Source organism: Linepithema humile, chromosome 7 (genome assembly GCF_040581485.1).
Source record: "Linepithema humile isolate Giens D197 chromosome 7, Lhum_UNIL_v1.0, whole genome shotgun sequence".
NCBI classification, from domain to species: Eukaryota; Metazoa; Arthropoda; class Insecta; order Hymenoptera; family Formicidae; genus Linepithema; species Linepithema humile.
Window position 1 is genome coordinate 8,568,972 of NC_090134.1, and position 21,490 is coordinate 8,590,461.

The following is a 21,490-nucleotide window of genomic DNA, read 5'->3' on the forward strand; positions in this document are numbered from 1 at the left end:
AATTCATTTATCGGCGATCCAACAAGTAGGAAAAAAAATTATGTAATGCTTTGTGCTAAATGAAACAACTTTAAACCAAGCTCCGTACATAAAATTTATTTATTATATAAATTTAAAAATGTTCTATTTGTTTTATTCTCAACAGTTCTAGTTTATTCTTAAAATCTTATAACTACGTGTGATATGTGTCCAGCAAGTAGCAATTAATAACTTACAATAATACGGTACAAAATACAAAGTCTAAAAATTTATATTTAACAATTTTTTAATAATAAAATAGTTATTTTCTTTTTATTGCGTGGGAGGGATTTTTTAATATATTGTCAAAATTTTATTTATCATATCGTCAATATTAAAACTAGCAAATGCCATAGAATTATTAATGCAGTAATACTCTGCTAAGGTAGAAACATAAAAATTTGTCAGTACATTCAGCTACTTAGCAGTTTTATATTACGATATTGAACCTCTTGAATGATCGGTAGCGCTTTCTGTAATATTTCGGTGTGCACCGTCGACTCGTCCTGATCCGCGTTTATAATGATCCAACTATCGTCTTTTAATTTCTCATAATTAGCATTGACTCGTTGCTGAAACTCGTCATGCTCGAATCTCTCCTTTCCCCAATCACTGCGCTGTTCTTGCTGTCGCTTAGACACCTTGAGAAACATCACACAGTCCGGCTTTGGAAGTCCCATATCAGGATACTGGCACCAGCTGAGGCTTCTGCCGGTATTAGCTGCTGTGTATACAGCACCGGAAGCTGCGTATCTGTCTATTACTACTGTATGGCCAGACAAAAGTGTTCTTTCAATGTCCTCCTTGCATTCCCATCGGTTGGCAGAGAACAGCAAGTGAGCTGCCTCTGGTGGCAAATTTATCTCTTTTGACAGGAAACTGTTTAAGATAGTTCCAACAGGAGTCTTTCTGTCTAGAAAAAAAAATTTTAAAAATGTTTTTAATAATTTAACAGTAAAATCTTAGCATATTTTAGTTTTTATTAATATACACATTATTAATAACATTAATATATATTTTTACTTATATATAAAATAATTTTATGTGAGAAAAAAATTGAAACAGTTTATTTTTGTGATTGGCAAAAATTTGCTTTGAATTTTTTTGCAAATTTATATGTATAGCATTTTTTTCTCTTTACAAAACTTGAGAAATTGCTTTATTATGAAAATAACGGGTTTATTTAGTTTGTAATTCAAAGATTTAATTCAAATTAAAACATTAGCAATTTATTAAAAGTTTTAATTATATTATGTATTCAGATAAATTAAAAGATTAATAGATGGAGAATAATAGATTTTATTTATTTAATAATTTAAAAAATTAGTAACATTTTAAACAACGTAGTAATACATTGCTTGTCAAAATTTAAAAAAATTTAATCTCTGACTTTAATTTATTTATTAACGGTCTGCCGCAATTTAATGCAATTAGTGCAATCACAATTATTTTACTATCTAATGTTTATCGTTTGAAATTAATACGGCACAGTCCTTTGAATCTGCGCGTGTGTGACGTCTGGCTAGTGTTGTCACAGCAACATGTGCAATAATATTGAGGCCGAAGGAAAAAACAGTACGTTACGATAACTGAGACGCTTCTTTCATGTGATTAACACTGTACTAATTATATCCCACGTATAAATTATTACTTGTTAATATACGTCAATTGTTACTTGCACGTGTAGTAAAAAAATCATATCCCGCGCAAAATAACATAACCTCGCAACAAGTCATGATTTTTTGTTACTCACTTGGAAAACCGTTAGCCTTTGCTGGAATCCGCAGATCGCTTAATGCATTTATTAACATCTTCGCTTGCGTCGATTTACCGGCTCGATCGCAACCCTCCAGAACTATCAGTGCACCGCGTTTACTCAACATGTTAAAAATGTCACACATGTATTGATACCAGCTGGCTGTCAGCTGATGCGTTTCTCTTTCTTCGAACAAGTCGGCTTTCAGTCGACTAGGTCCATCTAGCGGCTGCAGAGGATAAGAAAATTTATCAGATGATAAATCGATACACGTGAAACTAAGTCTGAAAAAAATAATTTTATGTGAGAAAAAAATTGAAACACAGTTTATCTTTGTGATTGGCAAAAATTTGCTTTGAATTTTTTTGCAAATTTATATGTATAGAATTTTTTCTCTTTGCAAAACTTGAAAAATAATTGCTTTATTATGAAAATAACGGGTTTATTTAGTTTGTAATTCAAAGATTTAATTCAAATTAAAACATTAGCATTTAATTAAAAGTTTTAATTATTCTATGTGTTGAGATAAATTAAAAGATCTCAGCGATAACATTATATATATACTTTCAGTATTTTTAAATGACTTTTAAATTGCTAGTATTGCTAAAACAATAAGTAAAAAGATCGGCAGTGTTTCAAGTGAAAAATCGCTCGTGTGAAATATTTTAACACATTATTTTATTTGGTTTTTTTCCTTAAAAAAAGAATGAACTTGAAATCGGTTGTCGGGTTCTTTTTTCTCTTGGATTCTGGCGAGTAATGGGCATTTTCGAAGCGACAGTACACACTAAGTTTGCAAATTGAACTAGCTATGTATATATATATATATATATATATAATATTTATATATAAGATAGGTTTCCGCTTCTCGTTTACAGCATAGTACATCAGTAATAATGCATATTTATGTCTTCGTATTCTCCCTGTAGCTCTTTCTCTTTCACTCTTTCTCTTTCACTCTTTCTCTTTCATTCCTTCTTTCTCTCTCTCTCTCTTCTTGTTCTCTTATTTTTGCACACACATTCTCTTTCACTCTTCATTTCTTTCTTTCTCATTTGTACACTCACACGTTTTCATTCAAAGATCGGTATTTTCGAGGGCTAAAGAATTACGATATATATTCTCTCATACACAATATATGTCATTTTTTGACATTATTTTCTTCCTCTTCTTTTCTCACTTTTCTTTCTATCTTTCTGTCTTTCTCGTTATCTCGGCACACCACGTAGATCACTGGCAGATATACGTGTGTACCTATTTTTCCTGAAGAAGAGAAATGACACACACAGCGTGGCGCGCGCGCGTCGTCACGTGGATTTTTATTTCGCGCGTTCAAACGCAATCTGAATTTCATATTTCCCTTTAGCTGTTGATTAAAGTCGCGCATAATTCGAACACTCGAAGGCATCTGGAATTTGAAATTATTTTACTATTACAGATATTTTGACGAATTCGCAATCGATCTCCTTAAAATTTATGTCACAACCTTTTAATTATTTTTTCAATTAATATTAAATATCTCATTAATTTAGCTTGTAACACAAACTGAAAAGTAAATTGTTTCTACATTTCTACAGCTTGATTGATCGATAAACTTTTGATGTAAAATTATTTTGCGACTAATTACATCAATAAACTTTCGATAAACATTTTTGTCGAAGAATCGGTCCGTGAAGGGAAATTATCTCGCATTATTTCGTATGTTTGTCGCAGATTAAAATGCTGTTTCATTTGGTGGAAAAGAAATCTTGTCCATCATCGATTACGATTGGCCGAATCGCGCGTTAGCTTCAGCGTGACGCGCGCGAGCGTACGAGAATTATTAATTATTATGTATAAAGGTACAATCTCTTCGCTCGACCCCTTCTTAGAGAAAAAACAAGTGTTTTTAGCATTTCCGCGTATGTATACGTCTACATGTATGTATAAGTAATATACAATAAATTTTTATACAGTTGGCGGGAAGCACGACGGGATGCTGCGCGGCGCGCCCGTGATCGTCGAATTCTCGCCTCGGCAAGTTTCGCTCGCGTCGTATCTTCCTCCCGCAAATTCCTGCTTGCGAATCCTTGAAACCCTTGCGTCTTATGACTTGGCTTTACAAGTTTACGCAACTCACTCGTGAATTCCCGCGCGCAAATTTCGACCTCTCGCAGTATTCCAGACGTCTTCGCGAAATTCAGCGAATACTCGGACGCGAATTCGGGCACCCCGTGAATTCTCGAGACGAGAATTTTGACCCCCCGCGAAACTTTCGACCGCAAGTATTAACATCTTACGAAGTTTCGAGATGCGGAATTTAATCTTTCATGGATTCTCAAGCGCGAATCTCCGCGAATCTCTCACGAACGAGTCGTTCGGCCGTGCTGAGAGAAAGGCGTGAGTGGAGGCGGTCGAGCTTGAGTCCGGCAGCGTCGAACTTTCCCGTCTGCCACCGTCGTGCTTCCGTGCATCGTGCGGTGTCACGCACCGCGTAACTCTCTGCATACCCTTCTTTTTTAAAGTTAGTTTATTCAAAGTTAAAGCTTTCAATGGATTTTTTCTCTTTTTTTTTTTAATTTTTTTTTTTACATAATGCTTGTAACAACGGCACGCGGCTATCAAAGTCACGAACGTCTACGAACTCTGCTCGCCGTCGCGGTGCGCGTTTAGTCTTAAATCTCAGAGGCTCAGAGACACTTTGAATACGATAAAATCGGTCTACTCCTCGTCATAACGGATATCTCAAAACAGATATCTCAAAAATTGATTTTTCATACGGTGTATCTATTTCTTCGAGTCGCCGGAAAGTCTTACGAGCCTCTCAGATTGAAACTTGGTATCGATCGCATTTAACTAAATGCGAGACGCGATGACGAGCTTCTTGCGAACATGCAGCGACGCCACGCTCTCTATCTTCTTCTATTCGTCTATTTTTCACGTCTAATCGCTCATATTAATTCGTTGAAACATCTGTGCGCGACACACGCATACTTTCTCTCTCTCTTTCTCCTACGCACGCATACATAGACACAGGTCAGTCGTGGCTCGCTTCCCATCTCGTCAATTTGTTCCGGATTTCCGGATTTCCTTGCCTTCTCCTTTGCGGTTCCCCGATCTTTTCTATTTTTATTTTGCTTTGTTCCATTTTCTCGATTTTTTTTTCTTTTTGATTTCTAATAGCCGTTCGTGAGACGACGACGAAATCGCGAAGGTATACTGAAAGATTTCATTTGGACGAGGCTAGGCAATTAGAGTTACATTGTGCTCAATTGTAGCTCAGACGATACATACGTTTGGAAGATTTCTAAAACACAGACATTTCCACGGCTTGTAATTCTTTTGAAATGTTCCTTTGGAGATAAAAGTACAACTTATATAGCGAAAGTAAAAATTACAACCTTATCGATTACATATTAAGTTTGAAATTGGGAATTCATATCAACTAATTGATTTAAACGCATTATGAGTTTGCTATCGCAATGCATGCGCAGCTACCTCCTCGTATTTCCGTCCAAAATGTTCGAATTATAGTGACTTGAAGAGCTTCGCGACACAGCTCCTCTCAGCCTCGGTTGTTCTAATAATTTTCCTATCTTTCCCCGCGCGTATCTTAGTTTCGTGAACGTGTAATATTAAGGCAACTCTTGTTACTAATTAATGATTCGCCGTATTACGACTTTTTTTCTCACTTTCTTCTTCGCGTTCCACCCATCGACATTTTTTTCCGCCTCTCGCTGGTTTTCGCGCGACAAAAAAGCGTCAGTTTCGATTTCCGGACGCGAAATTATATCCGAGTGACGCATGCACGTATGTCACCGATATGTCGGAGTTAATATTGCAGCCAGATTATTATCTGGCGAAATCAGATTATTATAAAATTGTATTTCAATTAAAGCTTTATAGTAATTCTATCAATGAGCTACGAAATTATGATCAGTTATTACATAATATGATAATAATTATTAATAATTCTAATCTTATTAGAGATCAATTTATTATACTTCGTCAGTTTCAACAACTACTGTGTTATTCTTTTTGCTAATTCATATAAATACTTTATGATGTTATTAATTCCTATCATAATCTATTAAATATAAATTTTTCTAACACAAAACATGATATTGCTATAGAAATTAATTTTTGAATAAATAAAAATTAATCTTTATTCATCTTAAGGGGAAGCTTCATTGTTTATAGAATTACGTACGCATGATTTTTTACACGAATCTACACTTTGCACGAAGTATAAAAAATTTATTTGTAAAACTCTTTTTTAATTTGAAATTCGTGTCTTTAGCTTGCAAAAAAAACGTGTGACATCCATGCATGTGCATATCGAAAACGACACGCGAAAGCACTCCGGTCTGAAGAAATTGACGCTCTGCAACAATTCCATTTTCTGCACGCTACTTCGCTAATTTTGTTCGTACCGCGGCTGCACGCGCATGACTTAATTAGACTCAAACTCGGATCAACGGGTTTAAACCTTTATATTTATAATATGTATATATGTATAGAGATCGGTATAATATATATTTATATATAGTATGTATCGACGAGATTTCGATTATTTGCAAAAGTATGAAACTCTACGGAGCCCCGGCGTTGGCACGCCGAGAGTTCTAGTGACGAAATTTCTCTCTTTCTCGTTCTTCCCTCAACTCTCCCTCGCTTCTTTTTTTTTTTTTCACTATTATGAGTAGTTATTATCGACAGGGCGTTCGGTGTCTCGCGATGTACGCTTCCAACGTTCGTTTATACCAATTATGTATATTATGTATATATATATATGTATAACGTATATGCGTGTACGTCTTTTGCGCGTGTACATATTTATATATGTATATTATAACGTATGTATATTGCATGCACACGTCTCTATATCATATTTATATATTTATATATGTATAGATAAGTAGAAAAACTTAACGTACAATTTCTCTTTTTCTTTTTTTTTCCCCCTTTACGTGATACGATTACGGATTTATCTCCCGCGAAGAACCTCGCGTCGCATCGTTTTATTACTTTTATTATCCCTCTGCGGGTTTAGCATTATAAATAGATACGAGTAAAATTAAACGTGTGGAATATGCATTTATGAATATCTCTCTCTGTTACAATATACTATATATCGGTCGAGCAACGATTCCATAAATTTCTCTCACTATCCAACGAGAGTGCTTGTATTTCGTTTGTCTCTCCTGCCAGCCAGGGAAGAATTTCTGTTTTTTCCCGTTTTTTTTTGTTTTTTTTTTGTTTTTTTTTTGTTTTTCGTATGCAACGTGCATCGGGTGGATACACGGGATATCGGATGCGCGCGCGCAAGTTCGCGAATGTTTGCCTGGTCTCGCGAGATTTCGCGAGCATCTCATTGCGATATAATATTCTTAATTTATATATACGATATTTATAGAATTTGCGGAATGTACGTGTCGACGACAATTAACGTAATATCCGGAAAATGTTTAACTCTCATTCGTCAGTATTCTTTATATTTTTTATCGATTTTTCTGTAGATTCCACGATGTTGCCGCAAAACTTTCCGCGGTATTATAACGCGATTACCTATTTTTCTTACCTATCTATATTTTCGTTAGCGTTACTTCGTTTTAATATCACTGAGAGTCCGACGATGCGCCGAAGGCTCGCATAATCGCGGTTTGATCAAATAATATGTGCCATGAAATCACATTCGAGTGTAATACTGTAGGATACACAATGTCCAAAATACTATGATTTAAACATAAAAACGTTATATACAGTAAAATAATTATTATTTTTGTGATTTAAAAAAAAAGTAATTGACGAAAATAATTTTTGAAACATTCTGTATTTCTGTTTTTATCAATTTTTATCAATTATTATTATGTCAATTAGTTTGTTGATTAATTAACTTAATGCGCCAGATTTATCTTCATCCATCAATAATGAATGACAATTAACTAAATTAAATTATTTTGTTTTGATTATGGAGCTAAATTAATTGATTCAATGCGTTTTATCATTTGTTAATTTTAAGCTTATCAATATATTTCAATCAAGAAATATTTGTCATATGTCATAATATAATTGTATTATGGAAGCGATGATGCAACGCCTTCGAAGATCGCTTAGTCGCGTCGAGACGAATTTGGAATTCTATACTATTAGCACTATCGTTTTAGTATTTTTTTTAGCTGTGTCCTAACACACACACGCACTTTTTATCTCGTATTCGACAATTCGATGATAATTATCTCGCGCGGGATTATATTTTGTCACGTATCTAATAAGAGTCTTTTATTATCGCCTATATGGATGCCATAAACGAATCGTAAAGTCGTTTATTGTTATTATCGCTTATTGTTATTCGTATTGTTACACTTAACGCGATGATGTTACTATCAGTATTATTAGTATTATTACGATAGAATTATTTTTATGATTATGATCGTAATTTTTATCAGTGTTGACGGTATTATTGTTATGTAAGTATATAATTTAACCACATTTTTTTGTCAAAGTTCTCACGTTTATATATATCTTTAAGTTAGCACTTTTAAATTGAAATTATGATAATATTAATTTCGGATTATGTTAGTTTATCGTTTTTTTTTTATGGGCTTGGTCATCTGCTTGCCTCTTTATAACGCTAGAAAGAAAGATTGAAAGTTTCTCGGTTATTCTTTCACACACGTACGACACTTTATCGTGTACATTAAATGACATACATTAAATGCGCACATGCATTCTCTCCTTTTTTTCTTTCGTTCGTTCTTTTGTTATTTTCTCTCTCTGCCTCTCATTGATTTTGATAACTACTCTTTCTGAGCCGCACTTACATTTTACGTTTAACATTAAATTTACTTATTCAAGTATTATTTCGTTTTTGCATTCAATTTAATGTTTATTTGCAGAAAAATAAATTAAGTGGATAAAATTTGTATTAAATATAACTTGATGCCATTTTTATATTGATTAAAATTTTCGTAAAAAACAAATTTAAGAATCACACGATGTAATTCGATGCTCAATGCGATTATCTGGTGAAAAAAATTCGAAATTGGAAAAAGAGAAGAAGGTTCGACATTTGCGGCTCCAAATAGAATTGTAAATGCGGCTCTGCTCTTTCTTTTTATTCGTATAAACGCATTTTTGGATCTGCATAAATCGCCTATCGACGCGACCGTATCGTCGGACCGACTAAGATTTTTCGGATTTATCACAGAAAAACATTTTTATGAATATTTAATCTTATATTTCCGTATACACACGCACACACACGCGCGCGCATCGTAGTCGTTCAGCTTTATCACGATTTTGTGTGGATCTCTATCGATTTACCTCGAAACATTCGCTAATACCGGCTAGAATAAAAATCATTGACTTCTCTAGATAAATCGTATTTTGAAATAATCTTTCAAATTATTTTTTTAGATTATGAATGTAAAAATACATAACTGGTACTGCCTATTTTATATTATAAAAAAAAAACGACCTAAGAATATTTAACGAAGACAATTGTATGAACCAATATTAGCGAATCCAATTCCTTTCCATATTGCATTCATTCTCGCTGATTATAATTATAGACTCACGTACGTAGCGACGTTTATACGTTGATGATACGATATACGATTGAGTTTTTAAAGCACTTAAGGGAAGAAACCACGCGACTCTGTTTACGCGCCGTTAGAGATGCGCTTACGAGATCCTCGGTGATCCTCTCTCTTTCTCTCATCCTTTCAAAATAACATTTTTACGTTACGTCAGCGCTGACACTGTGACTCAAATGTAATTTTCCTGAACCTGAAAATAATTATGTCATTGAAAGATATCAGTCATCAATTATTCCAACTCCTTTCAATTAGCTTTTTATTATTAATTTTTATTATTTTACATTTTACTATTAGACAATATTAAAGCGATTGGGTAAGTCTGTAATCTTCTCTTTGGAAAAATTGATCTTATTACGTATTGTTGAATTTTTTTTTAATCATTGAATGATACACACACAAACAAATTCGATAGTTAACGCCCGTCCATTCACCAAGGATCTTTTGTATGTCGATCACGCTGGAAAATCAATCACGCTTCCTTTCTCTCGTTTCTCACGCCGTTCTTTCTCCGTCTTTTAGTTTCCCCGACGCATGCACACGCTCTCTCGAATTAGCTACTTACATTAATTAATATCCATCCGTTACGTAATGGCAATATTCTCGTTTATTTCGACTTAGCCGATACACGAAAATTACGTAAACAAGCACAGAGCAGTATCGGAAATTACTCGAATTCGCTCATCTGAGAAGTGAAATAAATCAACCTTCCTCATATTTTTCCTTGATAAATATCATATTCACCTTTAACATTTGCGCAAAAGTAAGCGAACAAATATATAAAAGTAAGAATAAAAATAAAGGTAAAAATAAAATGCTTCACTAAATCACCGAGTGATTTAATCATCATATATCAGTCGTGTTATTTCGCTTCTCAAATCCACCGATTCGGTGTTATACATTCATTCGCTTCTTCGTCTTCTCGCTTTCTCTCCCTCCCTTTCGCTCACCGGGTATGTACACTTACCTACATACAGATATATCATAATATTTATACGTGTCGCAAGAAAAAAAAGAACGTATGTTTATGTACACCTATGTATTCTCGTGTGTGTTTCCGCTTAAAACACCCCGTACGATTGGCAGTATGTTAAGTGTATTTTTTATGTATAATATAATGATTTCTCTTCGCCTTTGTTATATAATCTCGGTTCGGATACGTGCGCTCGGTTTAGCGAGCCTTCGTTTTGCGGATACTTCCTTCAACTTTTTATCTATTTTTTTTTTTCCCTTGCTCTATCATCCGCCGTTTAAACGCACATCCAAATCGACGGCAAAATTCTCGAGCTTGAAAATGAATTTTAATCACGAAGACTGATGTTTCACGTTCTTCCCTTACGGATCGCGCGCGCTTCGATAATTAGCACACTTAGTATTACGATAATGATAGTAACAGCGTTAGTAGCGACGGTAGTGTAGAATAGTTTAGTAATAGTAGTAGTAATAGTAGTAGTAGTAATAGTGATAGTAGCAGCAGCAATAGTAGTAGTAGTAATAGTAACAGTAGTAGTAGTGGTAGTAGCGGTAGTAAATGGTAATATAGTAGTAATGGTAGTAGCAGTAGTTTTAGTAGAGTTAGTAGTAATAGTAATAGTAGTGGAGTAGCTGTTTTTTTTTTTTCCTTCTCTTTCGGTAGGTGTTAAGTTTTAGTATAACGGTATTAGCAGTGATAGTAATAAATATCGTAATTCAATTATATGCAGTAATTTTTACAAGAGTGCTTTTTTTTTTGAAAACCGTGTGGTAAGAACTCATTTTTCTCCCTGTGTGTCGCCCAACTCCTCTCTCTTTCTCTCTCTCTCTCTCTCTCTCTCTTTCTCTCCTTCTCCGCTTTTACGTATCTTCCCCCTGACACTTCGCGACGACTGTTCACCCCGTCTCACCCCGTGTTCCGAGTGCGCAACCCTCGATATCGTGGTCCTCTTGTCCGGAATTTTCTCCTAGTTTCTCTTGATTGGCACGAATCGCGAGGCAACATCCGCACGAGTCAACGACGACGTTCGCGTTTGTCTTCTTTCTTTCTTTCTTTCTTTCTTTTTTTTTTTTTTTTTTTTTTTTTTTACGCTCTTTGTTTCCTTCGCGATGACTACGGTCCGATTTGGCAAGAATCGCGGCTGCGAACGGTCGCGCCGATATCGGTATCTCGCAGCGGCGGTTTTTGCGCGTCTTCTCGGCAAGAACCGATCCTTTTTCTAATTTCTCGCGTTTGATTGGAGCGTTGCTCGGCGCGATTTCGCTAATGGCAGAATGGAGCTAATGTGAGTCCCCAGGTAAAACAACTTGATTTCTTTTTCTCGTTTTCGATCTTTGGCCTAACTTCTAACCCTGTTAATCCTTTCATTGGTTTTTCCATGCGATTCGTCGGGAAACGTTCGCTTCCGCTCATCAGTTCGTTCGCGGTTTGTGCGCGGCGAAATATTTCCCAACAAATCGTTCGACGATGCTCTTTACAACGAAGGAACACAAAATGTTTTCAGTTCGAAATGAAGCTTCGCCCCTTCGGACCGTGTTTTGATAGGGCTCCTTGAATTTAAAATAATTAAATATACTTACACTTGTAATCATCTACATCAGCCTCAAGTTATCCTTCTTTGTTTTTTTTTTTTTTTTATTTTTTTCGAAACTGAAAGCGGCGATCCTAGACGATCGCTTTTTCTGCTTGCTTCAGTCTCCCTCGATCGGTGTCTCTTAATCAACGTCGTCGTTGAACATTGAAACTAACTCGCTAATTATCGGCATTTCCACGGAGGTGGAACGATTCGATACATCAGTCGCGATTTCCGACGAATTGTGGGGGAAGGGGGGTTTCATACGCATACATGCCAAGATCATACGTACGTACATACATGCATAAACATACACACATACACACACATAAGAGAACGTTTTGTGGTGATCACAGCGCATTCGGGCGTTCGACGAGTCTCTCCTCCGGAAAATCGTATAAAAAGTAGGTTCCTCCCCGGCGGTCCTCGCTCGATCGACGCGAGGGAAGATTGAAATATCAACTCATGCGCGTACAGTTGGAGGGTTCGAGCTCCCGAAACGTCCGTTCGATTTCTCTATCACTGTCGCGCACGACGAGTTTCACTGCAACCCACCACCGACTTGTCTCTCGATGTATATAGCCACCGCTTGCGATCTCGAGAGACCGATCGTCGCCGACCGTCGCCTCGCGCCGTCGTAAAGCGTCCCCGACGTCGGCGATTGAATAAAATTTACACCTTTCTGCTTTGCGCCAGGCGCGATTATTCCTATTGCCGATCCCGCTGGCTCGGTCTTTAGACTCCACGTCGAATCTTCGAGCACAGCCGTTTGATTGCATCTCGATCGTAGAATTCGCGGATTCATCATCTTGTTAATGATTTGCTCTCATTAATCTCCCTTGTATTTTGCGAAAAATCAAATCGTTTTTCTCGTGTATTTTTCTCTTTTCGTTGACCCTGTTCGGTCGCCGTGTTCAGCCTTCGAGATCGATCCGAACACCGGTCGAATTGTCTTCTCCGGCCTTCAACTCTCTTAGACCCCTTTCGGTCGCCAATGTGCCGGAACATGCCGCAATGCCGTGGACCGCTCCTTCGCGGAACCGTTTTTGACCGACTCCGGGCCCGTCGACCGCGGCACTTCCGTTGCCCTCACAGCGTAATTAACGCGCGTCCTACGTGGACGACCATCACGCGCAAACCCTAAGACGCCTGGGGGCGTCCACGTCACCGGACCACCGTCCAGGGTCCCACTTTGGCTAGCACCAATCGTCTTCGTCACTGTCCGAGTGCCTCGACCTGTTCGGGAAAATCCTTCGTTTAACTCTCTATTATTATCATTTTTCTGCTAAAATAGACGAATGCCGAAGCACATTATTTCGCAGAATTTCAAGAGAAACATTTTCGAAAAAAAATAGAACAAGGGCAAAAATTGTATAGTCTCGATTATTATTTTTTTATAATAGAAAGTAGACCAAAACAGACCACTCCTCACCTGGGCGCTCTCTGTTTGGACTGCGGTTGCGGCTTGTAGCCGTTGGGCACCGGGCTAGGCAGCAGACGACCGCCGCGGCCCATCGCGACAGCCTGCTCGAAGCTCAGCGGATGGTGGCCCGACGGTATGTGCGACGGCGGATGCGGGTGCTGCAGCACGTGGCCCGGCACGGGTCCTACTGGCGCGTGCGGGGGTCCGCTCGGCGCCATCACGTGCGGTCCGTGGGTGGGCGAGGCGTTCAGCTTGGGAAAATTGATGTTGGCCGGCTTCAGCTGCAGGGTCGACGGCTTGTTCGGCGTCGGCGGCAGTCGGCGACCCTGGCCCCGTCTCGCGACCAGCACCGGGTAGCTGTGTTGATGCGGATGATGGCGATGATGATGATGATGGGGACGACTGCCGCCTATCGGGCTCGGGCTCCTCGAACGCTGCTCCAGACTGGTCGTACCGTAATGACCGCGCTCGATCCGGTGAACCGGACTCGGCGATCTGGCCGGGCTCGTCGAGGCGCTCCACGGACCTGATGGACACGCTCGTTAAAGGCTTTCGGCCTCTGTTCTACGCGCAACGAGGGAGGGCACGATCATTGCGTAGGATTCATTTCGACACACGACAAGAGTTGCTCGACAAGTAGATCGTAAGCGTGTGGCAGGGTTGTTTGAGAGAAATCTTTGAGAACCGTGAATAACTTTTAGACAGCTTCCAAATTATTACTTGATCGCTCGATTGTTTAATTGATAGGATTTTATAGAGAAAAAGTCAATCAAAGATTATTCGGTCTCATTGTCAGTACGAAAATCAAAGAATTTGATCGTCAGAAAGAATAAAGGATTGAAGAACTAACACTATTGCATAACTCTCTAATTTTTTTTTTTTTTTTAAGCAAAATACTAGCAATATTTACTGCATATAGTGTAATAATGAACTTGATTTGATAATGCATTCGTATATTTTTCTCGATTTCTTTTTGAAAAATTGAATGAATTTTGAAGAACTCATTATTGTTGCGTGTGAACGATTTGTGATGTGATTTGTGGAAATTAATAAAAAAGAACACCAAGTATATGTGCTAGTTATTTTGAAAAATCCGATAGAGGATTAATGAAACATGCTCGTAGTGTTTCGTGTTTTGTAATGCTGTGAAATAATTCGAATCGTAGTGCAGAAACATGTCAGGTGCCGATGCTCTAAATACTAACGTGTCCAAACTCTAAGAATCTAATGTAACATGCGAATTCTACGATATTAAATCACTACGAGTGCATTAATAGTTGCAATAGCCTCGATACTTATTGTTCAAAACTTTCTAACTGTGTAAGTTTTTGCAAACTAAATATTTAATATTATTACATTCAGTCGTATAACTGTTTTAAAATCAAGATGTTAAATTAATTGTCCGTGCTAAATCTAAACAGAAAAAAAAAATTATAATCTAAATTAATTGCATGTGCATGTTGCATTTTTCGAACCATATGCACCACGTCAACCGTCCGCGAAATAAAAATAGATTGTACTCGAGAAACTAAATACGCTAAAAAATAACACTAACAAATTGCGATCAAATAATGAAAGATCTAATGGAACTTTATACCAATCATCAATTCTCTTGATCGATAGTTGGCAATCTAACATTTCTAATATAAAAAGCATCGAGTAGCAAACAAGAAGAGAAACACTCCTGACGTGAATATATGTGGAATATTCGGTGCTGTTGGTATTGTACACATTGGTTGTTTTGAGAGAACGTCTACTGTGTTGGTTTTTTGCGTTTGGTTTTGATGTGTATTTTTTTTGCGTGTTCGTGTTATCGCAAACAGGAACGAAGAAATGGTGAAAGCCAAACGTATCGTATCGATTACGTAGTAACATTATAACTGCATCGTGGACAAGGGTTTGAAGAAGTGGAGAGAGTTGCCAAAGAAATTACCATCGTCGTAATAGTCGCAGTGGTCGTAATAATCTGTGTAGGCGCATAACAGAACAAAATGAAGAAACGTATTACATCGAGTATCACACTGAGCTTTCCTGCCTCTTACGAGTAAAACCACTTATAGCAACATTCATGTTCTTATAAACCGTGACCACGAACTCTCTTTCGTTGCTTTCATGGATCGCCAACAAGTATAATTTACTATTATATTCACAATTTTCTCAGTAGTATAATGAATGATATGAATATTTTCAGTCGTAGTTTCCGAAACAATAGAACAAATATCACCAAACCGGCTGGAGATAATTATAATGAATAATAATAATAATAGTAGTGGTAGTAATAATAATAATAATAATAATTATAATGGAAGTAACACCAAGAGAATGAAGGTATTAGTGGTATATATGGTGATATATATAGAGTAGATAGGTATAAAGATGCTGTGTCGTAAATTCCAGGCTGATAAAAAACAACGAGAGAGAAAGAGAAAGAGAGAAAAAGAGAGAGAGATAGAGATAGATAGATAGATAGATAGATAGATAGATAGATAGATAGATAGATAGATAGGTAGAGATAGATAGAAAGAGAGAAAGATAAAACCGGTTGGAGATGATCGGTACGAAACAGAGTTCGCGGTCGCAGCTTCGTGAAAAAGACTTATCGTTGCACCGTCGTGGCTTTCGCTGGTCGGAATTATCGCCGGTACGTCGTACCTCGTATCCTATGCCGATGATTATACTGTGATGCGTGGTGATGTGTTGTTGTGTGCCTTTGTATCTCGACGACGTTGCTAACGGTGTCGCTAAACCCTGGTCCTTCGTGGTAATGACCGTGATGGTCGTATCGACCGTGTCGCCTTGGCGATGGCGATCTAGGCATTATTGGCGAGTGTCTTCTGCAAATTATAATAACGATGAAGCAGAATCACGATTGATCTCATCAACAATTCGTTAATCAATACGCTAGCCTTATCTAGCAATGATTGAATATAATGGCGTAAAGGCGTAGATGTCCTTTAACTCTTTTCCTTAATTTTTCATGGTTGGACTTTTTAATTGTAATAATTTTCCAAATATATACCACACTAGATCAAGCTTTGCAATTTAAAGCGGACTTTCTCGAATTTCATACCTTCCGAATTACAAACTGAATTGTAATTAACATACTTCAGAGCTAAATACATACGTATTTTGAATAATTCATGAATAAGTGCAACGTTTTGGAGACTCTCGCTTATATCTGAGGTCCGATACCTTATACTTGGCGATCGCGAACGCCTCGGTGGAGGCGCCGAGGGATGATGCGGACGAAGGACTCGGTCACCAGGATGCGTGAGACTCTCGAGGCTACCGGCACGCGAGTCGGACGGTACGACGTCTTGCAGCTCCTAAACGAGAACAGACTTACGACTTAACAAATTGCGCATGCAAATCGAGGTTGGATTAGGAATCAAAGGGAGAGTCGGGGTGTTGCCGGTTCTTTGTCTTTAGCAATATCGCGCTGTCGATTCGCGCGCGCTCCGGACAAGGAGCTGTCGTAACTCGAGACGCCTTTTGTCTCCGAAATTCTAAAGCAGACGCACGTTTGAATTGTCAAACAGAATGAAATGCTAAATACATAGCTCTCTCAGTGAGATATTAAATTTATAAATAATTAATTGAAGTTTGGATTATAATTATTTATAGAAAAATAATTGCTGGATAAATATAACACGATCGTATTTTTTGCTTATAAAATTAATAGCATTGGTAAAATTTCACGCGTTAGCTATCAATTTTATCATCGCATAATGTTGCAATAATGCCTCTTGCTGTCACAATTGCATCGATTTAATTTCTCGAAGAAAAGGAAAATTATATTTTTGATCTAATACGTGCGATCTACTTCACTTTGTAGTTCTAAGCGTATTTTATCTCTAACAAAGTTATACTTAGCTTCGCAGAAAATGCAGAAAAGGAGAAAATTGATAAGGCGGAATATAAGAGAGTAGTCCACACACAGAGATTATATACATATGTGTACGCGTGTGTTAAACGGCATGCAGTTAAAAAAGACTCGCTCATGCACATGCTTGTTAATAAATCCCGATTGTTCGTTTGGAGAAAAAAAGGGAAGATATATCCACTACCGTCGAGAGGCAGCCCCGCGGGTGCTTTCTTACTTACCGGGACGTGGACACAAAGAATCAATACAGAAACATGACAGACGGAGGAGAACGAGGCAGTCGCGAGATCTGCTTCGTTGCTCCAGCAATAATCCTAAGGCCGAAAGCAGCAAGGGACAAAGGGGGGTGGGAACTGTTCTATGCATCGACACGAGAAATCACTAAAGAGCGCTCGGGTGACACGTGACTATTCTTCTACGTGACGTTTGCGCTAGAGTGTGTGTGTATATCTAGGTGTGAGTATTATTTACAGGAGCGCTAATAATACACCCAGTAACATATCAAGATCGATTCGACATTTCTCGGCAAGCGGTGAAAAGAGTGAAGGCGCTTGGCGTTCGTAAGTAGTAAAAGCACGCGCTGTGTCTGACGCCGACTCCGCTGCGAATCGATCTTGAGCGCTAAGGATCACGACATCACGCGCAATACTTTCCGACCCGCGAATACTTCTCCAATTTTTCTTTTTTCTTTTTTTTTTAGGATCGGAAAAATCGAAAGTCGGGTTAGTGGAGAATGTCGATCGACTCATCTAAGACAGTTCGTTCTAATCTAATCCGAACACAGATGTTTTTAATTCGTCTAACGAAAGTTTAATTTTTCTTTTGAAAATTCTTCTAATTTCATTCTACAACTGAAGTCCTATGATTTCAACTAAGGGAGTTTTTCATTCATATAGATCTTAATACGAATTCTCTAGGAGGAAATCACATCCTCTAAAAATACTTTATAATTTATACAATTAATACTAAGTACGAGAGAAAATCATTTAGATCGATCTAACAAAGAAAATTCGCGAGAAGAGATAATGTCCTAATCTCTAGACTTGTTTTCAGGTACAATAAAACGATCTACGTGATCTATTTACGTACAAGATGTTTCTGGATGTTCAAGATGTTCTGTTTTGCTTACTTTTTACCAACAGATTTGAACATTTTTTAAATTAAATAAAAAATCCAAAACAATTTTCTTAGATTTAAACAGTAAGTGCTTTATATAAATAACTTAGCTTAAATAACTTTAAATCTATAATTGTATTTATTTAATAAAAATTGACGCGTTTTTAAACAAAATCTATCGATTTTATAGCTTGAAGAAGAGAATAATTAAAAAATCTTAAAATGTTAATTTACGTTTTAAAAAAGGAAAGTAAATATTTCAAAAGAGAAACAAATACTTTTTCGCTTCCAAAACATCTTGCGGTTTCTACAAACACAGGCCTAAACATATCTTTTACAACCGGCGATGAATCGGATCGCGATTCGTGCGCGACTGCATTTCGAGCGAGAGACAACATAGGGATAGACTTTTCCGGCTCTCTATCGCGATCTACTTCCGACAGGGGTCAGAGAGAGAGGGGGGAAGGACATTCTTGTAAACCGGAAGAGAATTTTTGTTGAGTTTGGATCGAGCCGACACCTTGTGGTAACGGATCGAGGAGCGAGGTACGTAGGTGTTCTGGTGTTGATAGTACGAGGGTGGTCGGTGGTCATGATGATCATGATGGTGATGGTGGTGGTGGTGGTGGTAGTATTGGTGATGGTCATAGTATTGATCATTGTCGGTATCGTAGTAGTATTGGTCGTGATGGTGATGGTAGTAGTTGTTTTGATCATCCCGCTGGGAGGGCACCTCGGCCAGCAATGGCTCTAGCTCGGGGGCGCGATCCTCGCCATTAACTACGAGTACAACCCCAGACCCACCCCCTCCCTGGCTACTCTCTCCGCTGCTGCCTAGTATATCGTACTGGCGAGACATCTTCCAGTTCACCTTTTTGTTTCTGAAAGCAGAACGACCGCCGAACTCGAGTATTCCATAATAAATTAGGAGGACATGATCAAACAGATTTGCGTCTCATGCGATATCCTAACTTTGGGAAGCATCCATTAAGCAAGTCTAATATTCAACATGTAAATAAAAAAAATTATTTGAATAATTAAACCACGAAGAAAGTCTTTCGAGAATATCTAGATTGTTTACAGTTTTGAGAAAGTGATTTATAAATTGAGACTTTTCTCATCGCCTCTTGATTTGTGACAAACGGTAGGCTGCGTACCTGATGCTACGCTGACGTCTGTGCTCGGCGGCTGCGAGGACGCCCATGATTCCATCCTCCTCATCCCTCTGATCTTTGTGGCGTTCGAGCTTCGCGTCCGTGGCCGGTCGTATCACCGGTTCGAGGCTGTTCGCCCTACTTCCAGCTCCGTGATTATTTCCGGTGTGATTTACCGCCGCCATGTCCAGCAGGCAGTTGAGGAAGGCCGAAGACTAAATTGCGAAACGTGCGAAAGCACACCGGCTATCAGAGCTGATCGACAGGAGTCTTGGTTTTCGATCAACAATTGCTTTCTTTTTTTTTTACGCTTTTATGTTTCTCCATTTTTTTTGTTTGTTTTTTTTTTTTTTTTTAGTTTCCTCGGTATATTAATAAACTACGTACAGGCACATACAGGCTTTTTTCTTAGCGTTACCTCTCGTCGGTGGTCTCTCGAAAAATCGTGGCAGAATGCGAAACGTTTATAAAGATCGGAAGCATTCAAAGTCGAGAATCAATAGTGTAAAAAATGGTGAGAAAAAATTCTCAGAGTAAAGAGGCGGCCACATGCTAGAGAAAAGACATGTCGTGATGGTGCGGTTTTTACTTGTGTCGGTATTACGGACGACTCTTTCGTCTCTACTGAGGACGCTCGAGAGAGCGTGTGTGATGCAAAAATTACAAAATAGTAGCGCAAACGGTAATTGCAGCGAGAGAAATTCGTATATAAGAGTATACTGCATCGCAAAGCCTGTATATGTTGATTCGAGACTATGTTACATATACAAAAAGAGAAAAAAAATAGAGAAATATTTCCCTTCTCCATCGAAAGTGTTATATAAGTGAACAACAAATACGTTAATAAAACGCGGTTAATCGTTTCGGAAATGTAAGAGTACTGCAAAAATGCAATTGTCAGTAAGCATGCACAGAACGGGTGAAGTCTCGATGTTCTACCGGCTGCGCGCGTCGTTTCACTTAATACAATCATCGCAAATCATCAACAGTTTTTGCGCAAACATTTAGCGCCGTAAACTGGCGCCGTAAACTGGCGCCGTAAGAATATCGCGAGGTAGAACACGAGTAATTCACGCCGCAAAGATCATACAAATATGCCAAATAATCGTGGGCAAAATTGAAACTCTCTGCTGCTTGATATGCAAAAAGACGGGTTTGTAATAAAAGTATTCTTCAAGGTTATATAAGGAATCTGGAACATGCCGCTATACGAGATATCCCAAAATCATTGGTGCATGTTTTAATTTTTTTTTGTCGATTACATAAAGTTGAAAAAATTTTTCAACAAAGGTTATTAGGACAACCATCACTTTTGAGATATCCTGTATACGTCGGTGAGTTTTCAAGTGCTAAATCGTAAAATGGGAGTATCTATCGATAGACACTTAGAAATGCAAGAGATGCGAGTATAGATTCGTTCTTTATCTATCGAGCTACGAATTGCTTGCCACGAGAGGAAATAATTATCAATATTTTACTACGTATTTTTTTTTTTTTTTTGAACTTCCGGTTGGTTGCAATTTCGATCATTTGTAAAAGAGCAATTCATCGGAATTCGTACGAAGTGGCTTATTTATTGAACAAATTATTACACCGTAAAAGATGTTTAATTCATATTAAAAAGTCGTTAAGGCTAATTCATCTTGTATCGGTGTGTGTCAGTGCGCGCTTAACACGTGTTCGTGTGAATAAAGTATATAGAGAGTGTCAAATAGTGTCACACGTGTAATTGACAGAGCGGAGAATTGCTCTAGTAGAAAGCGGTAAACTGTTCTAGTAGAAAGCGATCGGATAAATCGGGCAAGGCTATGAGTCTACTGCTGTAACGTCACTGATTAAAAAGTGCCTAAGTATTATCTTCCTCTACACTACTGCGGTAAAATTTGTATGAAATAAGAAAAAAAAAGAAGGATGCTTTTCAGCATTAGGCTAGCGGGAGCGTCATTATCAGTCGCCGCATTAACTTCGCGCCATGAAAGAAAAGATATCTTCAGGATGATCTAGTATCTAAGCTCTC

General features: G+C 37.9%; 2 protein-coding genes across 8 annotated transcripts in view; both read right to left on the reverse strand.

Moving 5' to 3' along the window:
* Nucleotides 1-81: 81 nt before the first annotated feature.
* Nucleotides 82-2,159, reverse strand: LOC105675749 (thymidylate kinase). The gene is made up of 2 exons (XM_012373119.2): nucleotides 1,772-2,159; nucleotides 82-931 (listed from the first exon to the last, which is right to left on the reverse strand). The coding sequence occupies exons 1-2, from the start codon at nucleotides 1,917-1,919 to the stop codon at nucleotides 432-434; spliced, it is 648 nt and encodes a 215-aa protein (XP_012228542.1). The 5' UTR covers nucleotides 1,920-2,159; the 3' UTR covers nucleotides 82-431.
* Nucleotides 2,160-2,435: 276 nt separating this feature from the next.
* Nucleotides 2,436-21,490, reverse strand: part of cac (cacophony) — a 160,306-nt gene continuing 141,251 nt past the window's right edge. For all 7 annotated transcript variants that reach the window (XM_067359963.1, XM_067359962.1, XM_012373110.2 and 4 more), the window contains 7 exons: nucleotides 19,477-19,688; nucleotides 18,840-19,200; nucleotides 16,513-16,646; nucleotides 15,973-16,154; nucleotides 15,254-15,286; nucleotides 13,330-13,846; nucleotides 2,436-13,133 (listed from right to left, as the gene is read on the reverse strand). In XM_067359963.1, coding sequence (XP_067216064.1) covers nucleotides 13,094-13,133; nucleotides 13,330-13,846; nucleotides 15,254-15,286; nucleotides 15,973-16,154; nucleotides 16,513-16,646; nucleotides 18,840-19,200; nucleotides 19,477-19,688 — 1,479 coding nt within the window. In that variant the 3' untranslated portion in view covers nucleotides 2,436-13,093. The remainder of the gene's footprint in view (nucleotides 13,134-13,329; nucleotides 13,847-15,253; nucleotides 15,287-15,972; nucleotides 16,155-16,512; nucleotides 16,647-18,839; nucleotides 19,201-19,476; nucleotides 19,689-21,490) is intronic.

What these genes read in the sequence shown, in the direction of transcription:
- LOC105675749 (XM_012373119.2), bottom strand. Translation starts at nt 1,919, where the DNA reads ATGTGTGACATTTTTAACATGTTGAGTAAACGCGGTGCACTGATAGTT. An exon ending in AAAGGCTAACGGTTTTCCAA is followed by an intron (nt 932 to 1,771) that starts GTGAGTAACAAA and finishes TTTTTTTTCTAG; the next exon opens with ACAGAAAGACTCCTGTTGGA.